This window comes from Pelophylax lessonae (assembly GCF_965119305.1).
Source record: "Pelophylax lessonae genome assembly, chromosome: 2".
Taxonomy (NCBI): domain Eukaryota; kingdom Metazoa; phylum Chordata; class Amphibia; order Anura; family Ranidae; genus Pelophylax; species Pelophylax lessonae.
In genome coordinates this window covers 630604258-630621851 of record NC_138769.1, presented here as the reverse complement: position 1 = coordinate 630621851, position 17594 = coordinate 630604258, and the positions used below count along the sequence as shown (strand labels likewise).

General features: G+C 37.5%; 1 protein-coding gene across 1 annotated transcript; it reads left to right on the top strand.

The window, feature by feature from the left end:
- Positions 1-587: 587 nt before the first annotated feature.
- CDX2 (caudal type homeobox 2) lies at positions 588-17328 on the top strand (the record flags this gene model as incomplete). The annotated part of the gene is made up of 3 exons (XM_082246926.1): positions 588-1017; positions 8739-8887; positions 16684-17328. 3 exons carry the CDS (start codon positions 588-590, stop codon positions 16861-16863), a joined length of 759 nt encoding a protein of 252 aa, XP_082103052.1. The 3' UTR covers positions 16864-17328.
- Between the last annotated feature and the right edge of the window lie 266 nt (positions 17329-17594).

Below are 17594 nucleotides of genomic sequence, written 5' to 3'. Positions count from 1 at the left end.
AAGAAAGAAAGTTGCATCTACAATTTACACCTATACAAATACTAGATATATTTAATCACTCCCTATTGCTGGTGTAATGTGCAGTTACAATGACAATCTACTATGACGAGGCTTTGCAGTCCCCTATATGGATACATATAGCATATATTCTATGCTCATAGTGGGGCACAGGCTAGGCTGGGCTCTGTAGTTCTCCTCCCTGGCACAGTTTTTGTGGGTCCAGCACTAGGTGTGTGGACTGATTGAGCTCTGTGAACCCGTGATTGGAGGGTAAAGTGCAGAGGTTTGTCATGGAAGGAGGAAGCTCTTAAACAATAAAGACTGGAGTATTCTGTGTGATCAGGTCGCTGCCCTCTCCTTATCTCCCTTCACATGCAAATGGTGACAAGGGGGGCTCCATGGGGCGCTGACGTCACCTGCCATTGGTGTGCTCTTACTAATAGAGCCCTGTATAGAGTGAGTGGCGGCCAATGGAGTGACATGTCTAGGAGTGTCTGAGTCGGAGCCGTCCAGGAACAGAGCTGGGAAGGAGCACAGTGCAGAGGGCATGAGTGCAGTATGCAGCTAGCTGGCAACCGGCTGCCACCATGTATGTCAGTTACCTCCGAGGAGATAAGGACGTTGGCATGTACCCTGGATCTATGAGAGGCCACCCTGGGCTCCAGAATTATCCCACTGCCCCCCAATACCCTGATTATGGGGGATACCCAGGACTGAGTTTAGAGTCTGCAGCACCTTCTTCTGGATCTTCACCCTGGATCACACCCTATGGGCCCCCCAGGGACGACTGGTGCCACCCTGCCTACTCATCAGGACATACTCCCATCAACCCTTCACCAGGGGGCAGCCTGGGCTACAGTCCTGTGCCCGACTACCCAACTGGACAGAGCCAAGGGCCACCCTGTGTTGGGGTGCTGCAAGCTGGGCATCAGCCTCCAGTCTCTCCAGGGGTGGCAGAGAGCCACAGGAGGCATCACTATGAGTGGATGAGGAAGCCGGGCACACATGGGAACTCAGGTGAGGCGCAACTCTTATCTCCCTACTATATAGCTCATATATAGATTCTAGAAATCAATGTAATATAGGTGTATTTATTTATTTCTCCATTTACCGAAACAAGTATAAAGCAAATCATAATGGTGTTCTATTACATTGATATATTTTTCAAACATTTTATTTTTATGTCATCTGATTAAGAATCAATTATACTATTATACTTGTAATAAAGACACCTATATTGGATACCTTCAAGTATAGCTTACAATGCTGAAATATATAAAGCAATATATACTGTATGTATGTATGTAGATAGATAGATAGATAGATAGATAGATAGATAGATAGATAGATAGATAGATAGATAGATAGATAGATAGATAGATAGATAGATAGATAGATAGATAGATAGATGATATGCTGCATTGATGGATATATTAATATAAGGATAGATAGAGATACATAGAGGATAGATGGATTGACAGATAGATAGATAGATAAACAGATAGATAAATAGACAGATGATTGATAGATAGATAGATAGATAGATAGATAGATAGATAGATAGATAGATAGATAGATAGATAGATAGATAGATAGATAGATAGATAGATAGATAGATAGATAGATAGATTATATGCGGCGTTGATGGATATATTAATATAAGGATAGATAGAGAAATACATAGAGGATATATGGATAGACAGTTAGATAGATCCATAGATAGATAGATAGATCGATAGATAGATAGATAGATAGATAGATAGATAGATAGATAGATAGATAGATAGATAGATAGATAGATAGATAGATAGATAGATAGATAGATAGATAGATAGATAGATAGATAGATAGATAGATGATATGCTGCATTGATGGACGTATTAATATAAGGATAGATAGAGAGATACATAGAGAATAGATGGATAGACAGATAGATAGATAGATAGATAGATAGATAGATAGATAGATAGATAGATAGATAGATAGATAGATAGATAGATAGATAGATAGATAGATAGATAGATAGATAGATAGATAGATAGATGTGATTTGGTTTTATAGTAATGAGATCCCTCATGCAGTAAATGGATGGATTATATCATGTTGGGTTTTCCAGCTCAGCAGTCTTTGCAGGCTAGTAAAACACTTGAGAAATCGCTTGTCCTGTGCTTATATGGCACTTAAAGATTTTTATAACCAATTAGAATGTCATGAATCGTGGCCCCCACCGTTGACATTAGTTTCTGACTCATTAAGCTGATATGTGTGAGCCAATAAAGCTGAGAGCAGATACTAGCCCGGGAGATTCGGGTTTCAGGCTCTGCCAGGCATGCTCTAGTGCTTGCTGATGATAAAGGTGATGTAAAGAGAGTCATGAAGCGGTTGCTCAGAACACCCACTGACTTATTTCTGGGGACTCCGCTTCTGTCCCCTCCCCATACACCAGCCGCTGGATTCTGGTGACCTGCGATTTGCGCAATTCTGACAGATCGGGAATGGGCGATTGATGTGGTGCCTTTTACATTAGAAAGGCTAAAGTCCATATTTCTGATGTAGATATAATTACCCCGGGCAATGCGAACCTCTGTGATCTTATCAGCTCGCCTATGACATAAATAGGTGTATTGTATTCTGAATAAATTAAGATACTCGTATGGGCGATAAGAGCATTGATTGTATTAACCGAAAGGAACAAAGTATAGAGATGTGCAAGACAATCCAGTAAACAGTGCCATGGTTACGTTTTCAATGGACAAATTAGGGCAGATAGAATTTTAATAACATTAAAAAATTGACGCAACATGCGCCACAATGGTTGCGCCACAATGAAATCAGCATTGTCCCAGCTGCGATAAGAAGTCTCGTTTGATGGTGAAGGTGGGGAGGTGATGGAGTGTGAGGGGCGGTGAAGGGAAAGTTGAGGGCTCGGTGTAAACTTTTCTTTTCTGATGTCCTCTGAAGAGGCGACAAAGTCAGGCGCCCTCTCCCTTGTCATGGTAATGCCCCCTTGGAGCTGCAGGCTGATTGCAGACAAGAGTGGACAGGCTGGAATTCTCCAGGGACCCATCTGTCATGTGTGCATAGCTTTGATATACACCTTGCATCCCATTGTCTTTCCTGGTGACCGGAAAAGGGCAGACAACATTGCAGTAAATAAAGATTTGTGGCGCAGGCTATGTAGCAATTGGCCTTCCCAATATGTGCCCATCTATAGGGATTGCTTAGACTTGCTAAGAGCAATGTGATCACAGCAATTTAACTATGTATAATGTTATATATACTACACATTATCGTGCTTATTTACAGCATATATATATATATATATATATATATATATATATATATATATATATATATATATATATATATATATATATATATATATATACATATATATATATATATATATATATATATATATATATATATATATATATACTATATTTTTCACACACACACACACACACACACATATATATATAAATTAACCATCCTAATATGTACCTATCTACTGGAAGGGTTAGACCTGCTAAGAGCAACGTGATCAAAGAAATTCTAACTATGTATAATTATATATATATATATATATATACATATATATATATACATATATATATATATATATATATATATATATATATATATATATATATATATATATATATATATATATATATATAATGTAATATGGACTGAGAGAAAGTTATACATAGTAAAGAACACTTCACACTTAAGTATTTTTTTGTGTGTTTTTGTATTTTTACATTTTTATAAAATAGAAATATACATTTTGATAATGTAGGTTTTATATTGTGTTTTGATTAAAAATGCCCTCATCTGAAAAAAAAAAAAAAACTTAAAAAACTGAATGCAAAATATTGCCTTAATTTATTTATTCTTTTAAATTTAAATCCAACACAACCTGTTTACAGTATATATTTCAATATTATAACTGTACTTTTATTTATGGCCTCATACTAGTGGTTGGGAGTAGGGAATTTGTACCCCCCCCCCCCTTTAGATAGTAAGCTCTAAGAGCAGGGCCATCCTGCCCCATCCGTATTGAACAATATTGTTACTGTACTGTATTGTACTTATATTTCTGGCCTCATACTAGTGGGGAGTAGAGAATTTGCATCCCTCCCCCTCCCTTTAGATTGTAAGCTCTACTGTACTGTATTGTACTTATATTTCTGGCCTCATACTAGTGGGGAGTAGAGAATTTGCATCCCTCCCCCTCCCTTTAGATTGTAAGCTCTACTGTACTGTTTTGTACTTATATTTCTGGCCTCATACTAGTGGGGAGTAGAAAATTTGCACCCCTCCCCCTCCCTTTAGATTGTAAGCTCTACTGTACTGTATTGTACTTATCAGCGCTGCATAAACTGTTGGCGCTATATAAATCCTGTATAAGTAATAATAATAATAATAATAATAATAAAAATGGTCCCTATGTGAATACAATTCAATGCCTAATCATGTGCAGGAAATTTGGGAAAAGCACAGGATTTTGCCTAATAAGGATGAAGTAAACACATCTTTCTTTAGTACATCTCTTGTGCATTTCAGTAAAGTATCATATCTACTGGTCTTGCCCTACAGCCAGGTTGGAAAAGTATTTTAATATGATTACTGAAAGCTAGGACAGTAAATACCCTTAGGGGAGTCTGAGACAGAGAAGCTCTATTGAGCCAACAAGAAAATCAGCCATATTTCACTGTCATTTTTCCATACCATCCCATTTGAATATTTTGGGAGGTTATTCAAACTTGTGCCTGAGAAATCGCTGCTTATGTAAATGTAATAGCCAGGGGATGAAAGCTGAGGCCGACATTGGAGGTAATTCAAACAGAGAATGTCTGTGTTCTAAAGGATCCTCTTTGATAAGCTCTGCTTGTAATCCATTGTCTGAAGCTGTGTCCTCCATTCATTAGCACTGCCCAGTTCCCTCTGATCCTGCTTGTCTCTGCACAGGGGGCCTTTGTAGAGCTTTGTTAAGATCTACCTGATGAGAGAGAGCCTGGCAGGCATTAAACACCTTCTAGATCAGATAAGCTGGGTACTAGAAGTTCCTGATAGCACCACAAAGCTGACATGACTGCGATAGGGCAAAAAAAATAAAAAAAAACAGCACAAAATGCCATATAGACCTGACACAGCTACACATAGCTTTGGGGTGACTTGTATTTCTATACAGCTGCATGTAACAACACATTTCCAGAGCTGGCCTTATTACAACATCAATAAAACAAACACACTGATCCCTAATAAAAATAAAACCAACTGCCAATATCTACAAAACACTCATTAATTAAATATATACAACAGTGCATTACTAACAACACAACATTACAAAGACTTTTAATAGATGTGTACAATAGCGCTTTGCTAAATATCATTACTTAGAATAAACAACACATTAATTAAAACGTGTTACATATATACAATAGTGCAATACTAACAACACAAAATTACAAAACCTAATACACGTGTACAATAGCACATTACTATCAATACTTACAATAAACAACACAAAATTACAAAGACTAATGTGTACAATAACACATTACTAAATATCAATTATTACAATAAACAACACAAAATTACAAAGACTAATGTGTACAATAGCACATTACTAAATATCAATACTTACAATAAACAACACAAAATTACAAAGACTAATACATATGTACAATAGCACATTACTAAATATCAATACTTACAATAAACAACACAACATTACAAAGACTAATACATATGTACAATAGCACATTACTAAATATCAATACTTACAATAAACAACACAAAATTACAAAGACTAATACATATGTACAATACCACATTACTAAATATCAATACTTACAATAAACAACACAAAATTACAAAGACTAATACATATGTACAATAGCACATTACTAAATATTAATATTTACAATAAACAACACAAAATTGCAAAAACTAATACATGTGCACAATAGCGCTTTACTTAATATCAATACTTACAATAAACAACACATTAATTAAAGCGTGTTACATATATACAATAGCGCAATACTAACAACACAAAATGACAAAGACTAATACATATGTACAATAGCGTATTACTAAATATCAATACTTGCAATAAACAACACATCATTACAAAGACCAATACAAATATACAATAGTGTATTAGTAAAAACCAATACACACAATAAACAACTCATCAATAAAACGACCAATAAATATTTACAACAGTGCATTACTAAATATCAATACATATATATAATAAACAAAACATAATTAAAAATACTAATAAATATATACAATAGTGCATTCGTAAATATCAATATATACACTAAACAATACATAATTAAAAAGACTAATTGATGTAATAACAAAACAATATACGAGGTTGCTACTAGATAAACAAATATTCCATTTGCTTACAAGACTGTTACATAGCTAAAACACAGTCATCATTAGCTGCTAAAGTAATAAAAGGTAAAAGACTCCTAAGTAAATAAATTATAAAATATAAACAACTGATCACAAGCAATTGATAAGTTTGATTATATTATAGTATATAAACTATAAATGAATACTTCTGAAACATTAACCAATAGATTGCATACAACCTGATCACATTATAATGAATACGCGAAATATACACAGTATACAAATGACTCAACAAAATGTGTTACAACAAAAAGATATATAAATGAATATATGTTATGTGAAATATATAGATTTGTCTATATTATAAGGCGAGAGGATGGAGTTTACTCCAATAGCACCCACCTTAACAACGCAAAATAATTAGAGGATATTTTAGCAATACATATATGAATATTAATTTTAATGATAAACACAGATAAAAAAAAAAAGTAAACAAAGTTTCTATTTACATATTAATTGGATAATTGGAACATTCTCAAACACTTTAGTAAATCAGCCTCAAAATATCTATTTGGGTTAGGAGGCAACCTTTGGGTTCCTAAGATCTGCATGGTAAAATCTATTTCAAATCTCTGCGATCAGTTCCATGTCATTGAAGTGTCCTGTTGCATTCTGGGTAAAAAGAAGGGTCTGCCATGCAGGTACAATTCCATTTATCAGCATGCCTGAGCGGTGCTGTAAATTGTGGTTTTCAGATGTCCTGGGTGCTAATTGGCCCTTTTACAGCACCCATCATATTAACGATGATTAGTTGGAATATGGGTGTCATTTATATGGCTGTGTGGATTGCAGTTTTCTTTAAATAGAACTGCAAACGAGCAATTGCCGCATTTCACATAAATAATGTGTTATTCTAATGAAGTAAATTGAACACTGCATTAATAGAAGGTGAAGTGTCGGGGGAGCACGTGCTGCTGGGACTGGAAGGTGGAGTCCCTGGGACTAACATATCCCATAATCACAGCAAACCATTTATTCACCACTGACAATTTAAAACGCATCAATAAGTTACATCACTATATTTATCATCAGTAATATTAGCATTGCATAGCGCAACAAAATAATACTAGTAATATAAAAAAGATAACTTCTTAATACATTTTCTCCTTCTCCTTCATATTAAATAAAAATAACAAGAATAGGAATTATAACAGCTACTAATACTACTATTTCTCTACTTCATCAGTAGTATTATAAATTAATGCATTGCACCTGTAATAATAATATATCGGTAAAATGGACAATAGTAAATCGTTTTACATTTTTAATTTTAATTTCAGTGCAATTCACAAATTCACAATAAAAGAATGCTGTAAACAATATTATTATTATTATTATTATTATTATACAGGATTTATGTAGTGCAATAGTTTGCGCAGTACTTTACAACATGGGGGCAGACAGTTCAGTTTCAATACAATTCAATACAGGAGAAATCCTAGAGCCCTGCTCCTTAGAGCTTACAATCTAAAAGGGAGGGTCAAGTGATACAAAAGGTAACTGCGGGATGAACTGATGGAGAAAATAAAAGTACAGATGTTAGGTAGAGGCAGGATAGGCTTCGCTGTAGAGATTATTCTTTATTATTAATTCTTATGTTTTTTAATGTAAATATAAAATAAATAAATATAAAAAAAAACATTTAAAAAGAACGAAGAAATGATTAAGTCACTTCGAATATCCAGCATGTTTTTTGTATTTCCCTAATATTTATTAAGCTCCCTTGATAATTCACTGCCTTATTTTTATACCTAGTCTGTGCTCATATCAGGTAACCCAATCGGATTTTAATGGTTGTATTTTTTAATATTACTTATATTAATAATACAGAATTAATTAATTTTTCAAAATTATCTGAGATTTTGCCAGTCTCTGAGTTCGTTTTACACACCCAGTTAGATTCTGGAGAATTTGAAAATTCCCTTAAAAAATTAGTGGTTTCCCCTTTGATTACGATAATATTTTCACTCCATACCCAATCAGATTGTGAGGATTTTTTTTAAATATTTTCTTTCAGAATTTTTGTCATATTTTTTTATAATAAATATTTACCATAATTTGTTTCAGTCAAGACTGTGTTAATTTCAGATAGACAATGAGATTAGGGAATTTTGAAATGCCGACAATCTGTTTGGGTATAGGTAGGTTGGAATAGAAATCAGTGGGGTATTTATTGGGGCATTGCAGGATTAAACAGGGGTCATCAATATGCCATGTTGGTGGTCCAATAATGCTGGCAGGGGTTTTGGCCCATGTGTCATTCTGGGACAGTCTTTAATTAATATTGTGCTCTTGTACAGGAGGGAAGACCCGGACAAAGGACAAGTATCGTGTGGTCTACACGGACCACCAGCGGTTGGAGCTGGAGAAGGAGTTCCACTACAGCAGGTACATCACCATCAGGAGGAAGTCGGAGCTGGCGCTCAATCTGGGGCTCTCTGAAAGACAGGTATGACAATCAGGGAAATGAATGTGGTCTTAATGCACCTGATAAGGGGCTCTGCAGCCACAGCATTAACCATGACCTTTCTTTCCTGTAATGGAAAGCTGACAAGTCCACATTAATCAAGGGGGTCCTGTATGGGATTGTTCTGCATACCAGCACACAAGCAAAAAAATAACTCAATACATTCATTTTGTGAAATGTGACCTCAGTGGCGGCTGCAGAACCTCTCCAATATAAATATATTCAAAGAATCCAGTTAGCACTTACAATTTAAGTAATTTTGTTGAGACTTTTGCAAAGTATATAACTTTTTTACAGGTACCTGAATTATTTGCTAGAGACAAAAGTATTGCAGAAAAGGTTTCTATATTTTGTATCTATTGCCAAAAACCAACTAGGATGTTGGAAAATAAAAAAGAAATATATACATTAGAAAATTCACATTCTATAATGTTAGAATCAAATACAGGAATATAAAATTAAATATTTTCAATGTCTATACTGTTAGAATCAAATACAGGAATAAAAAATTAAATATTTTCAATGTCTATACTGTTAGAATCAAATACAGGAATATAAAATTAAATATTTTCAATTTCTATACTGTTAGAATCAAATATAGGAATATAAAATTAAATATTTTCAATTTCTATACTGTTAGAATCAAATACAGGAATATAAAATTAAATATTTTCAATTTCTATACTGTTAGAATCAAATATAGGAATATAAAATTAAATATTTTCAATGTCTATACTGTTAGAATCAAATACAGGAATATAAAATTAAATATTTTCAATTTCTATACTGTTAGAATCAAATATAGGAATATAAAATTAAATATTTTCAATGTCTATACTGTTAGAATCAAATACAGGAATATAAAATTAAATATTTTCAATGACTATACTGTTAGAATCAAATATAGGAATATAAAATTAAATATTTTCAATTACTATACTGTTAGAATCAAATATAGGAATATAAAATTAAATATTTTCAATTTCTATACTGCTAGGCTGGCCATACACTATACAATTTTCCTTGATCAATTTTCCTTTAGATTTACCAAAACCATATATAATAAGGTCAAACCTAAATACTTTTAATTTTGTATGGAATCAGGCTGGCCCTTGCACTATACAGTCACTCTTAGGTAAATCTAAAGGAAATTGAACAAGAAAATTGTATAGTGTATGGCTAGCCTTAGAATCAAATGAATAAAACAACAGCAATAAAACAAAAAAAAAAAAAAAAAAAAACAAGAACAAAAAAAAAGCTTTTAATTAATTGAAACCCTTCTAGTTGTTAAAGTTAACATGGCCGAAACTGAAGAAAAGGGCGTGTGATGCTTTGTAATACTGATGTTGCTTTTCTGATAACCTGATTAATTAGAATTGCAGTTGTATCTCTGTGATGAGACCGAATTGCCACAATAATTATTATTTTCTTTTCTATTATTATTGTTGTTGTTGTTTTGTATTTTTTTTTTTATTTTTGCCAGAATTTTTTCCAGTGCTTTGTAACAGAGCATGCAAGAGATGTGTATTGGTAAGAAGGCAGAACAAAAATTGAACACAGGGTTACACATATATGAATCTGGAAAGTCCCAGACTGGTATCTGTGCAATCCTAGCATTTACTAGTGTGCCCTAGGGTACTTGTGAGCTGGTGGGCGCTGCTTAGCAACACTCAGCTTTTAGATAACAGCATTATGGCTTGCTAGAAAGTGGGTATTTGCTTTAACCACCAAACATCCTCAGCTCCTGGCACTCACCTATATACTGTGCCCACCATTGCCCATGGATATATAATAGCAGTCTGGAGAAACCAGTGGTTTGAAAGGAATGTTTGTTCACCTAAATACCACTTGTACAAAAGATCTTTTGCACATGATGCTTACAATGTCACAAAAAAAAACAAAAAACCCATAGTCCCAGAATTTATAGTCATATAGAGGTTGATGTTCTAAAACTACAGAGTGCAAAATCTGGTGCCGTTGTGCATGGTAGCCAATCTAATTGTATACAAAAAGACATTATAAAATACATTGCATATCATGCACATAGAGTTAGCCAATAATATCAGAAAACATCTTTAGGGCATCCAGCTGGAAATGCCACAGATATGTAGAAGTAGGGTCAACGCATTTCACGGAAATACCACTTCCTCAGGACCTCGTCCGCCTTACTTGTATTCACATACAACAAAATGTATAGTTAAAACACAAAACCATATATATCTTGGCCAAGTTCCTCCTGCTGAGTCTTTCACACTAAACTGCAGAGCATAGATGTGAACTCGCTACATAGGAAATAACAGGATTTCTACTTGACATGCATTTTCATATAACAAAATGCAAGCATTTTTTCTGCATCAAAATGGACAGGTGTGAATAGGCTAAAGTGATAATAAAGGCTTGGCTTTAACAAAAAAACAAAAAAAAAAAACAAACGTCATACTAACCTGCTCTGTGTAGTTGTTTTGCACAGAGCAGCCCTGATCCTACTCTTCTTGGGTCCCCCGCCAGTGCTCCTGGCCCCTCTCTCCTGCCGAGTGCTGGGGGCACCCGAGCAGGCTCGCTGCTGAGCTGCTGCTCTGTGTGTCTATTCACAAACAGAGCCATGGCTTGGCCCCACCCCCTCTTTCTCCTCATTGGCTCACTGGCTGTGATTGACAGCAGTGGGAGCCAATGGCGTCCACTTCTGTCTCAGCCAATGAAGAGGGAGAGTCCCAGGAGAGCCGAGGCTCTCGTGCACATTTCTGGATCGCGATAGAGCTCAGGTAAATATTAGGGGGGCTGGGGAGACTGCTGCACACAGAGGGTTTTTTTATCTTAATGCATAGAATGCATTAAAAACCTTCTGCCTTTAGAACCACCTAATACTGGTGCCTGTTTTTGTGGAGAGTTTCTCCTGATAGTCTCCAGGCTGAATCATTTAATGGTCTCCGGTCATTTGAGCATGAGTGGGTCACCTGGTAGCCGAGACTGTCAAATGATTCAGCTAGGGTAACTTTGTGAGATCCCTCCACACAACTAGACACTGTTAATTCACATTTGCAACATATTGGGGTGGATTTACTAAAACTTGAGCACTCAGAATCTGGTGCAGCTGTGCATGGTAGCCAATCAGCTTCTAACTTAGGCTTGTTCAGTTAAGCTTTGGCAAGAAATCCTAGAAGTTGATAGGTTTCTATGCAGATCTGTACCACATTTTGCATGCTCCAATTTTTGTAAATAAGCCCCATTGCGTTCAGGACCAATCATCTGCTCTAAATGCAGGTGACCACTGGATGTGCAGATACATATACAAACAGGGTCAGAGAGCCGTGGCTTCTGTCATCCTGTCATTGCTTTGTGCAAGTTTTCATCCTAGCACTTTAAACCACTTCCATACCGCTGAACGTCCCATGATGTCCTGAGCTTTCAGTGGAGATATCTGAATGATGGCTGAATAAAGGCATCAATCAGATATTTTTTTTTCTGCCACGATTTCCTGCACCATAAAAACAATCATAGCAGCAGTTCAGCCACTTGAGTGTTTTTACAGGCAGCGGGAGGGGACGTGTGTTCGGCTGGAAAGCCTAAGATTGTTTTTTTTTTTGTTTGATCTCAGGCTTTCCAGCCTAGAAGTGAGTTGCGGGGTCTTATAGACCCCAGATCTTTAAATAAAGAGGACCTGTCATGCTCTATTCCTATTACAAGTGATGTTTACATTCCTTGTAATAGGAATAAAAGTGATAAAAAAAAAGTAAAGTGAAAATGTAAAAATAAAAATATTAAAATAAAATAAACAAAAAAAAAGGGAAAGTGTAAAAATAAAAATATTAAAAAAATAAACAATTAAAAGAATAAAATAAATTAAAGCGCCCCTGTCCCCTTGTGCTCGCACGCAGAAGCGAACGCATAGGTAGGTTGCATCCGCATATGTAAACGATGTTCAAACCACACATGTGAGGTATCGCCACGAACGTTAGAGCGAGAGCAACGATTCTATCACAAGACTTCCTCTGTAACTCCAAGTAACCTGTAAAGAATTTTAAAGCGTAGCTTATGGAGATTTTTCAAGTTTTGCGCCATTCCACGAGTGGGTGCAATTTTGAAGCGGGACATGTTAGGTATCTATTCACTCAGTGTAACATTTTCTTTCTCATTATACAAAAAAAAATTGGCTAATTTTACTGTTTTGATTTTTTTTAATTCATGAAATTGTTTTTTTTTCCAAATAAATTGCATTTGAAAAATTGCTGCGTAAATACTGTGTGACAAATAATTGCAATGACTCACATTTTATTCCCCAGGGTCTGTGCTAAAAAAATGTATATAATGTTTGGGGGTTCCGAGTAATTTTCTAGCAAAACAATGATAATTTTTACATGTAGGAGAGGAATGCCGGAATTCGCCCGGTATGAAAGCGGCTAAATTAACCCTTAACTTATTCCTATAAAATTAACCATTAACCTTTAAAATAATCCTCAATTTTAACCTTCAGTCTGACTTAAAATAAACCCTGAGATCCTAGCCTAACACTTACATTTTTTGTCCCAAAATATTAGGGCTAGGCTCACATTATGTCAGTTTCCCTACAGCCGTGTTTGCGCAGACACAGGAGCGCAATCATTTGAATGGGTTTCTGTCCAAGCAGGAAATGCAATAAAAGGTCCCTGACCTTTTTCTAAAACTGCAGCCACAGGAAAACTGCATAGTGCTATACGTTTCCTAGTAGGAGAAATTGTGCTGTAGTTTCCAATGTGTGGGGGTGCCTTTAGGAATTATTGACACGCCTGCACATCTGCTAACAGCAGCTCGATTATGCTACAGGTGCTGTTAAGCATGTGATTTCCATGTAGTCCCACACCCGCTTAGGTCTGAACCTAGTCTAATGAATAGTGGAAATATTTTTTTTTACTTTTTTGGTGACAAAAGTTTCCATTAAGCAGAGGTACAAGCAGTGCCGGGACAAGGTCATCCAGTGCCCAGGGCAAGGATGCCAAATTGCGTCCCCCCTTCCCTTAGGTTTAGGGTCAAGGCGCCCCCCCCCCCACCCTGCAATAAACCATTGCGCCCAGGGCAACTGTTCCTCCTGCCCACCCCTTGTCCCGGCCCTGGGTACATGTGGCAAGAGGCACAAAAGTGAAAAGAATCTTGGGACTCTGTTCTAGGTGTACTTTTTAAATGTTAGCTTTTTTAAAGAAGTACATGCTATAATCCTCATGTTTCTATTATGCGGTTAAAACTTCTTGTTCATGTATACATTTTCTGGTGAAAAGAATAAATTCTAATTTATCCGTGTCCAGATTTTTGCTACAATGTGTTTAAATAACATATAAAAAATAAAAGCAAAAGCCACATTGTTTAACTTGGCTGTTCAGTTCAGAGCTTTAAGTCCCAGTTCACACTAAGGCGACCTGTGAGGCGACCTGGTCGCCTGACAGGTCGCCGTAGGTCGCCTCCCATAGGGAAGCTGTGGACCCGTTCTAATAGGAGCAACACAAGTCGCTCCGACTTAGAAAAAGGGTCCGGAGCTTCTTTGGGGCGACCAGGAGGTGACCGCCATAGACTTCAATGTTATGAAGTCCATGGCGGCCGCTCCGAGGTCGCGGCGCGCTGCTCGCACCGCGACCTCCGAGGTCACGGTGCGAAGTAGCGTCGCCCCTATGTGAACGGGGCCTTAATGTGGCAAATTCAACATTTTTTAGTGCTGCTGTTTTAGGCGTTTAGTGCCGATTCACACTAGTGCGATGCCAGACATCGCATGTGCTTTGCACCACATTGCTATGCAGATCCCATGCGATATCTGTGCGATACGATTTACGCTATACAAAATGTATGGCTGAAATCGCATCGCATTCACATCAAAATGGTGCAGGAGCCTTTTTTTGGTTTGCCCAGTGTGCCTAATTTGAAGCCTAATTTGCAGATTGCACATCACAGATGCGACTGTATGGAATGGCACTTTGGGGAGAATTCCTCCATCCAGCTAAGTTGCGTGGATGGGGATATCCATTTTTTAGTCATCTGTGGCCAGCCTTAAGCCTGGTACACTGGTATTAGCCTGTTCACCAGAAACCAGCTGACATTCTGCCCATGTGCACCTCAGCCTGTCCTGCAGAAGCCAACTGAATGGCCGACTGGCATGAAACTGGCATGGTGGATGGTCATGCTATATGGATGCCAATGGCTGCCAGCGCTTATTGGTGTGTTCTGGTGGGGGGAGGGGGGTTGACAGAATACAACAGCTCAGCGAAGGGCGGGGGGTTTGCTGTGCTAACATTGCATAGTTAGTACAGCGAGCTTCTTCTGACCGCCTTCATTTTTTTTTTTCATTCAGCCTGCTGGGTTGAACGAAAAAAAAAAAAAATTATAATGTGTACCAGGCTTTAGGTCTGCTGTTAACTACAGAAAAAAAAATACTTTTTTATAAAGCAACTTTTGTCAACCTTAACCCCTTGGTGCTGGCCCTTTAAGGGGTTTGCTATGCCAGAGGAGGGTCAGGGTTTAAGGCCACGTGACAGCCAATCACGGCGGTCACATGATCAGCAAAACTCCTGATCACAAGTGATGAACAGGAACTTTCCATGCACTGCCAGTCACTGTGCCAGGAGTGGGCAAGACGCGCACTCTCGGCACAGCATTTTTGCCACTAATGCACACAAAGATGCGGCCGCTCGGCACCAATGCCCGGCCGCCGATAGGCCGCATATTTGCGTGCGCTTGGCGCCAAGAGGTTCATAACTTGAAATGACTTTCCACTTTCACTGAACCACTGCCAATAATTACTATATCCACAACTATTCATACATTAGCATGATGGTCAGTGGGGAAAATATTTAATATCTTTGTGGTCACTGGGAAGAATGCCCTCCTCATAGATAGCCAAAAAAATCATTTGTGCAGTGGCTACTATTCTGAGAGACAGAAAGTGCTCATTGCTCAAAGAACCCCTACCAACCTCTGGAGAAATCCTAGGGCTGCATGGAACCCTGGCTTACCAAGGCTGGTATGGGCACACACATTGCAAAGATCTTTTCCATATGCCATCTGCAACATTAGCCTGTATTTCCTACAGTGGTCAGAACATTTCCAAAAAAAGGCCACAACAGCCCAGGTTTGGCTACCTTTACGAGAAGAAAAGAATCCACAGACCTGGCCACTGAGAGATGGTTGTACAAAGATGCACCATTGTATTGTATCCACCATGGTAGAGGTGACCCTTGCAAAAATGATGGGAGCATGCAAACTCCATGCAGCAGAGGATATTAATTCAACAACGTGAATGTAAGGCAGGCCATACATTATACAATTTTCTTTCCTTCAACCACAGGTTGCTCGATTCACTGATCAACATAGTCAGTATTGATGGGGGAATCTCTCCCACAGCACTATTGTGTTCTGCGAGCAGGGAGCATGGGGAGCCTTCCCCAAATGGCAGAATACAATGATCACTGCAGCTGGCTATAGCTGTCCGCAGTGATCGGGTGACAAAAAACCAACAGGCTGGTTGTACTGAAGTTGATTGATGGATAAACTTCAGTACAACCAGCCTGCCCTTAGACAGGTTGAAATTCAGACGGTTCTTGCTGAATCGGCCAAATTTTGATCCATCTATGGCGGGCAATAGTAAACAAAATGAACCTGTATTCACTTTGAATAGCCAATCACGTGTCATTACTTTTGGGATCACTAAAGATGTATAACTTGTACCATTGCTAATTATATGGCTAGAGTAATAATAAGGTAAAAATATGAAGAAAGGTTGGTGTCATGGCCAAAGTATCTGACATATTGTTCACTTTCAGGTGAAGATCTGGTTCCAGAACAGAAGAGCGAAAGAACGAAAGATTACCAAGAAAAGAATCCAGCAGACTCAGACTGGGCAAAATGGACAGGATAACCTGAGCCCAGTGCCCTCCATGGGTCACATGATGTCCCTGTCTGGCACCAATGTGGGTCCAATGACAAATGCCGTCACTCAGTGAAACTTTCACGTTCTTTTTTTCTGACTGTGAAACAGAAGCCCTTCTTCTCCTGACCGGATTGTCAACCTTGGAAATGCGCATCAGATGGTGTGGCGTCTAGCTGACCAATTGTAGGTGGAGCTGTGAAAGAGCCAGAGTGCTGGCAGCTCAATGGAGGACTAAAGGAGACATGGGCATTTTTATGTGTGGACTGTACTTTAGAGCCATATCTGCCCACCTTTGTCAGGGACATAAATCACTAGGACTTTAAAGGTTTGGGACAACAGCTCCAAATTATAGACCTAATAATTGCATATTTGTTTTTTTACATGATATGGACTCTACTCAGGAACTAAACATTACATTCATTTTACTCAAAGAGGTAATTGTTGGAGCTCATTACAACCCCATAATCCCAAGCACTGAATGGGGAAGTTGTTTTTTAAAGTCTAGGGGGTACTTTGACTTTTCTGATACTTCTTATTGGGGTAGGGGGTGACCGCAAATGCTGTGATCAGAGATTTAATGATACTTGTTGTTTTTGTGTTTTGTACAATGTCCCTGCTAATTATTAGCTTGAGTTTAATTTGACAACGTTTTGTATTTTAAATTATTTGAACTTTCGCGGGAGATGAGGAAATAAAACCATTTTTTCTTTAAACTTTTCTTGCTGCAATAAATAAAAATGAGGTAACTTAAGCCCTTTCTGCTTTTGTAAGGAACAAATGCTGGGCAGGCATGATGCTACTTGT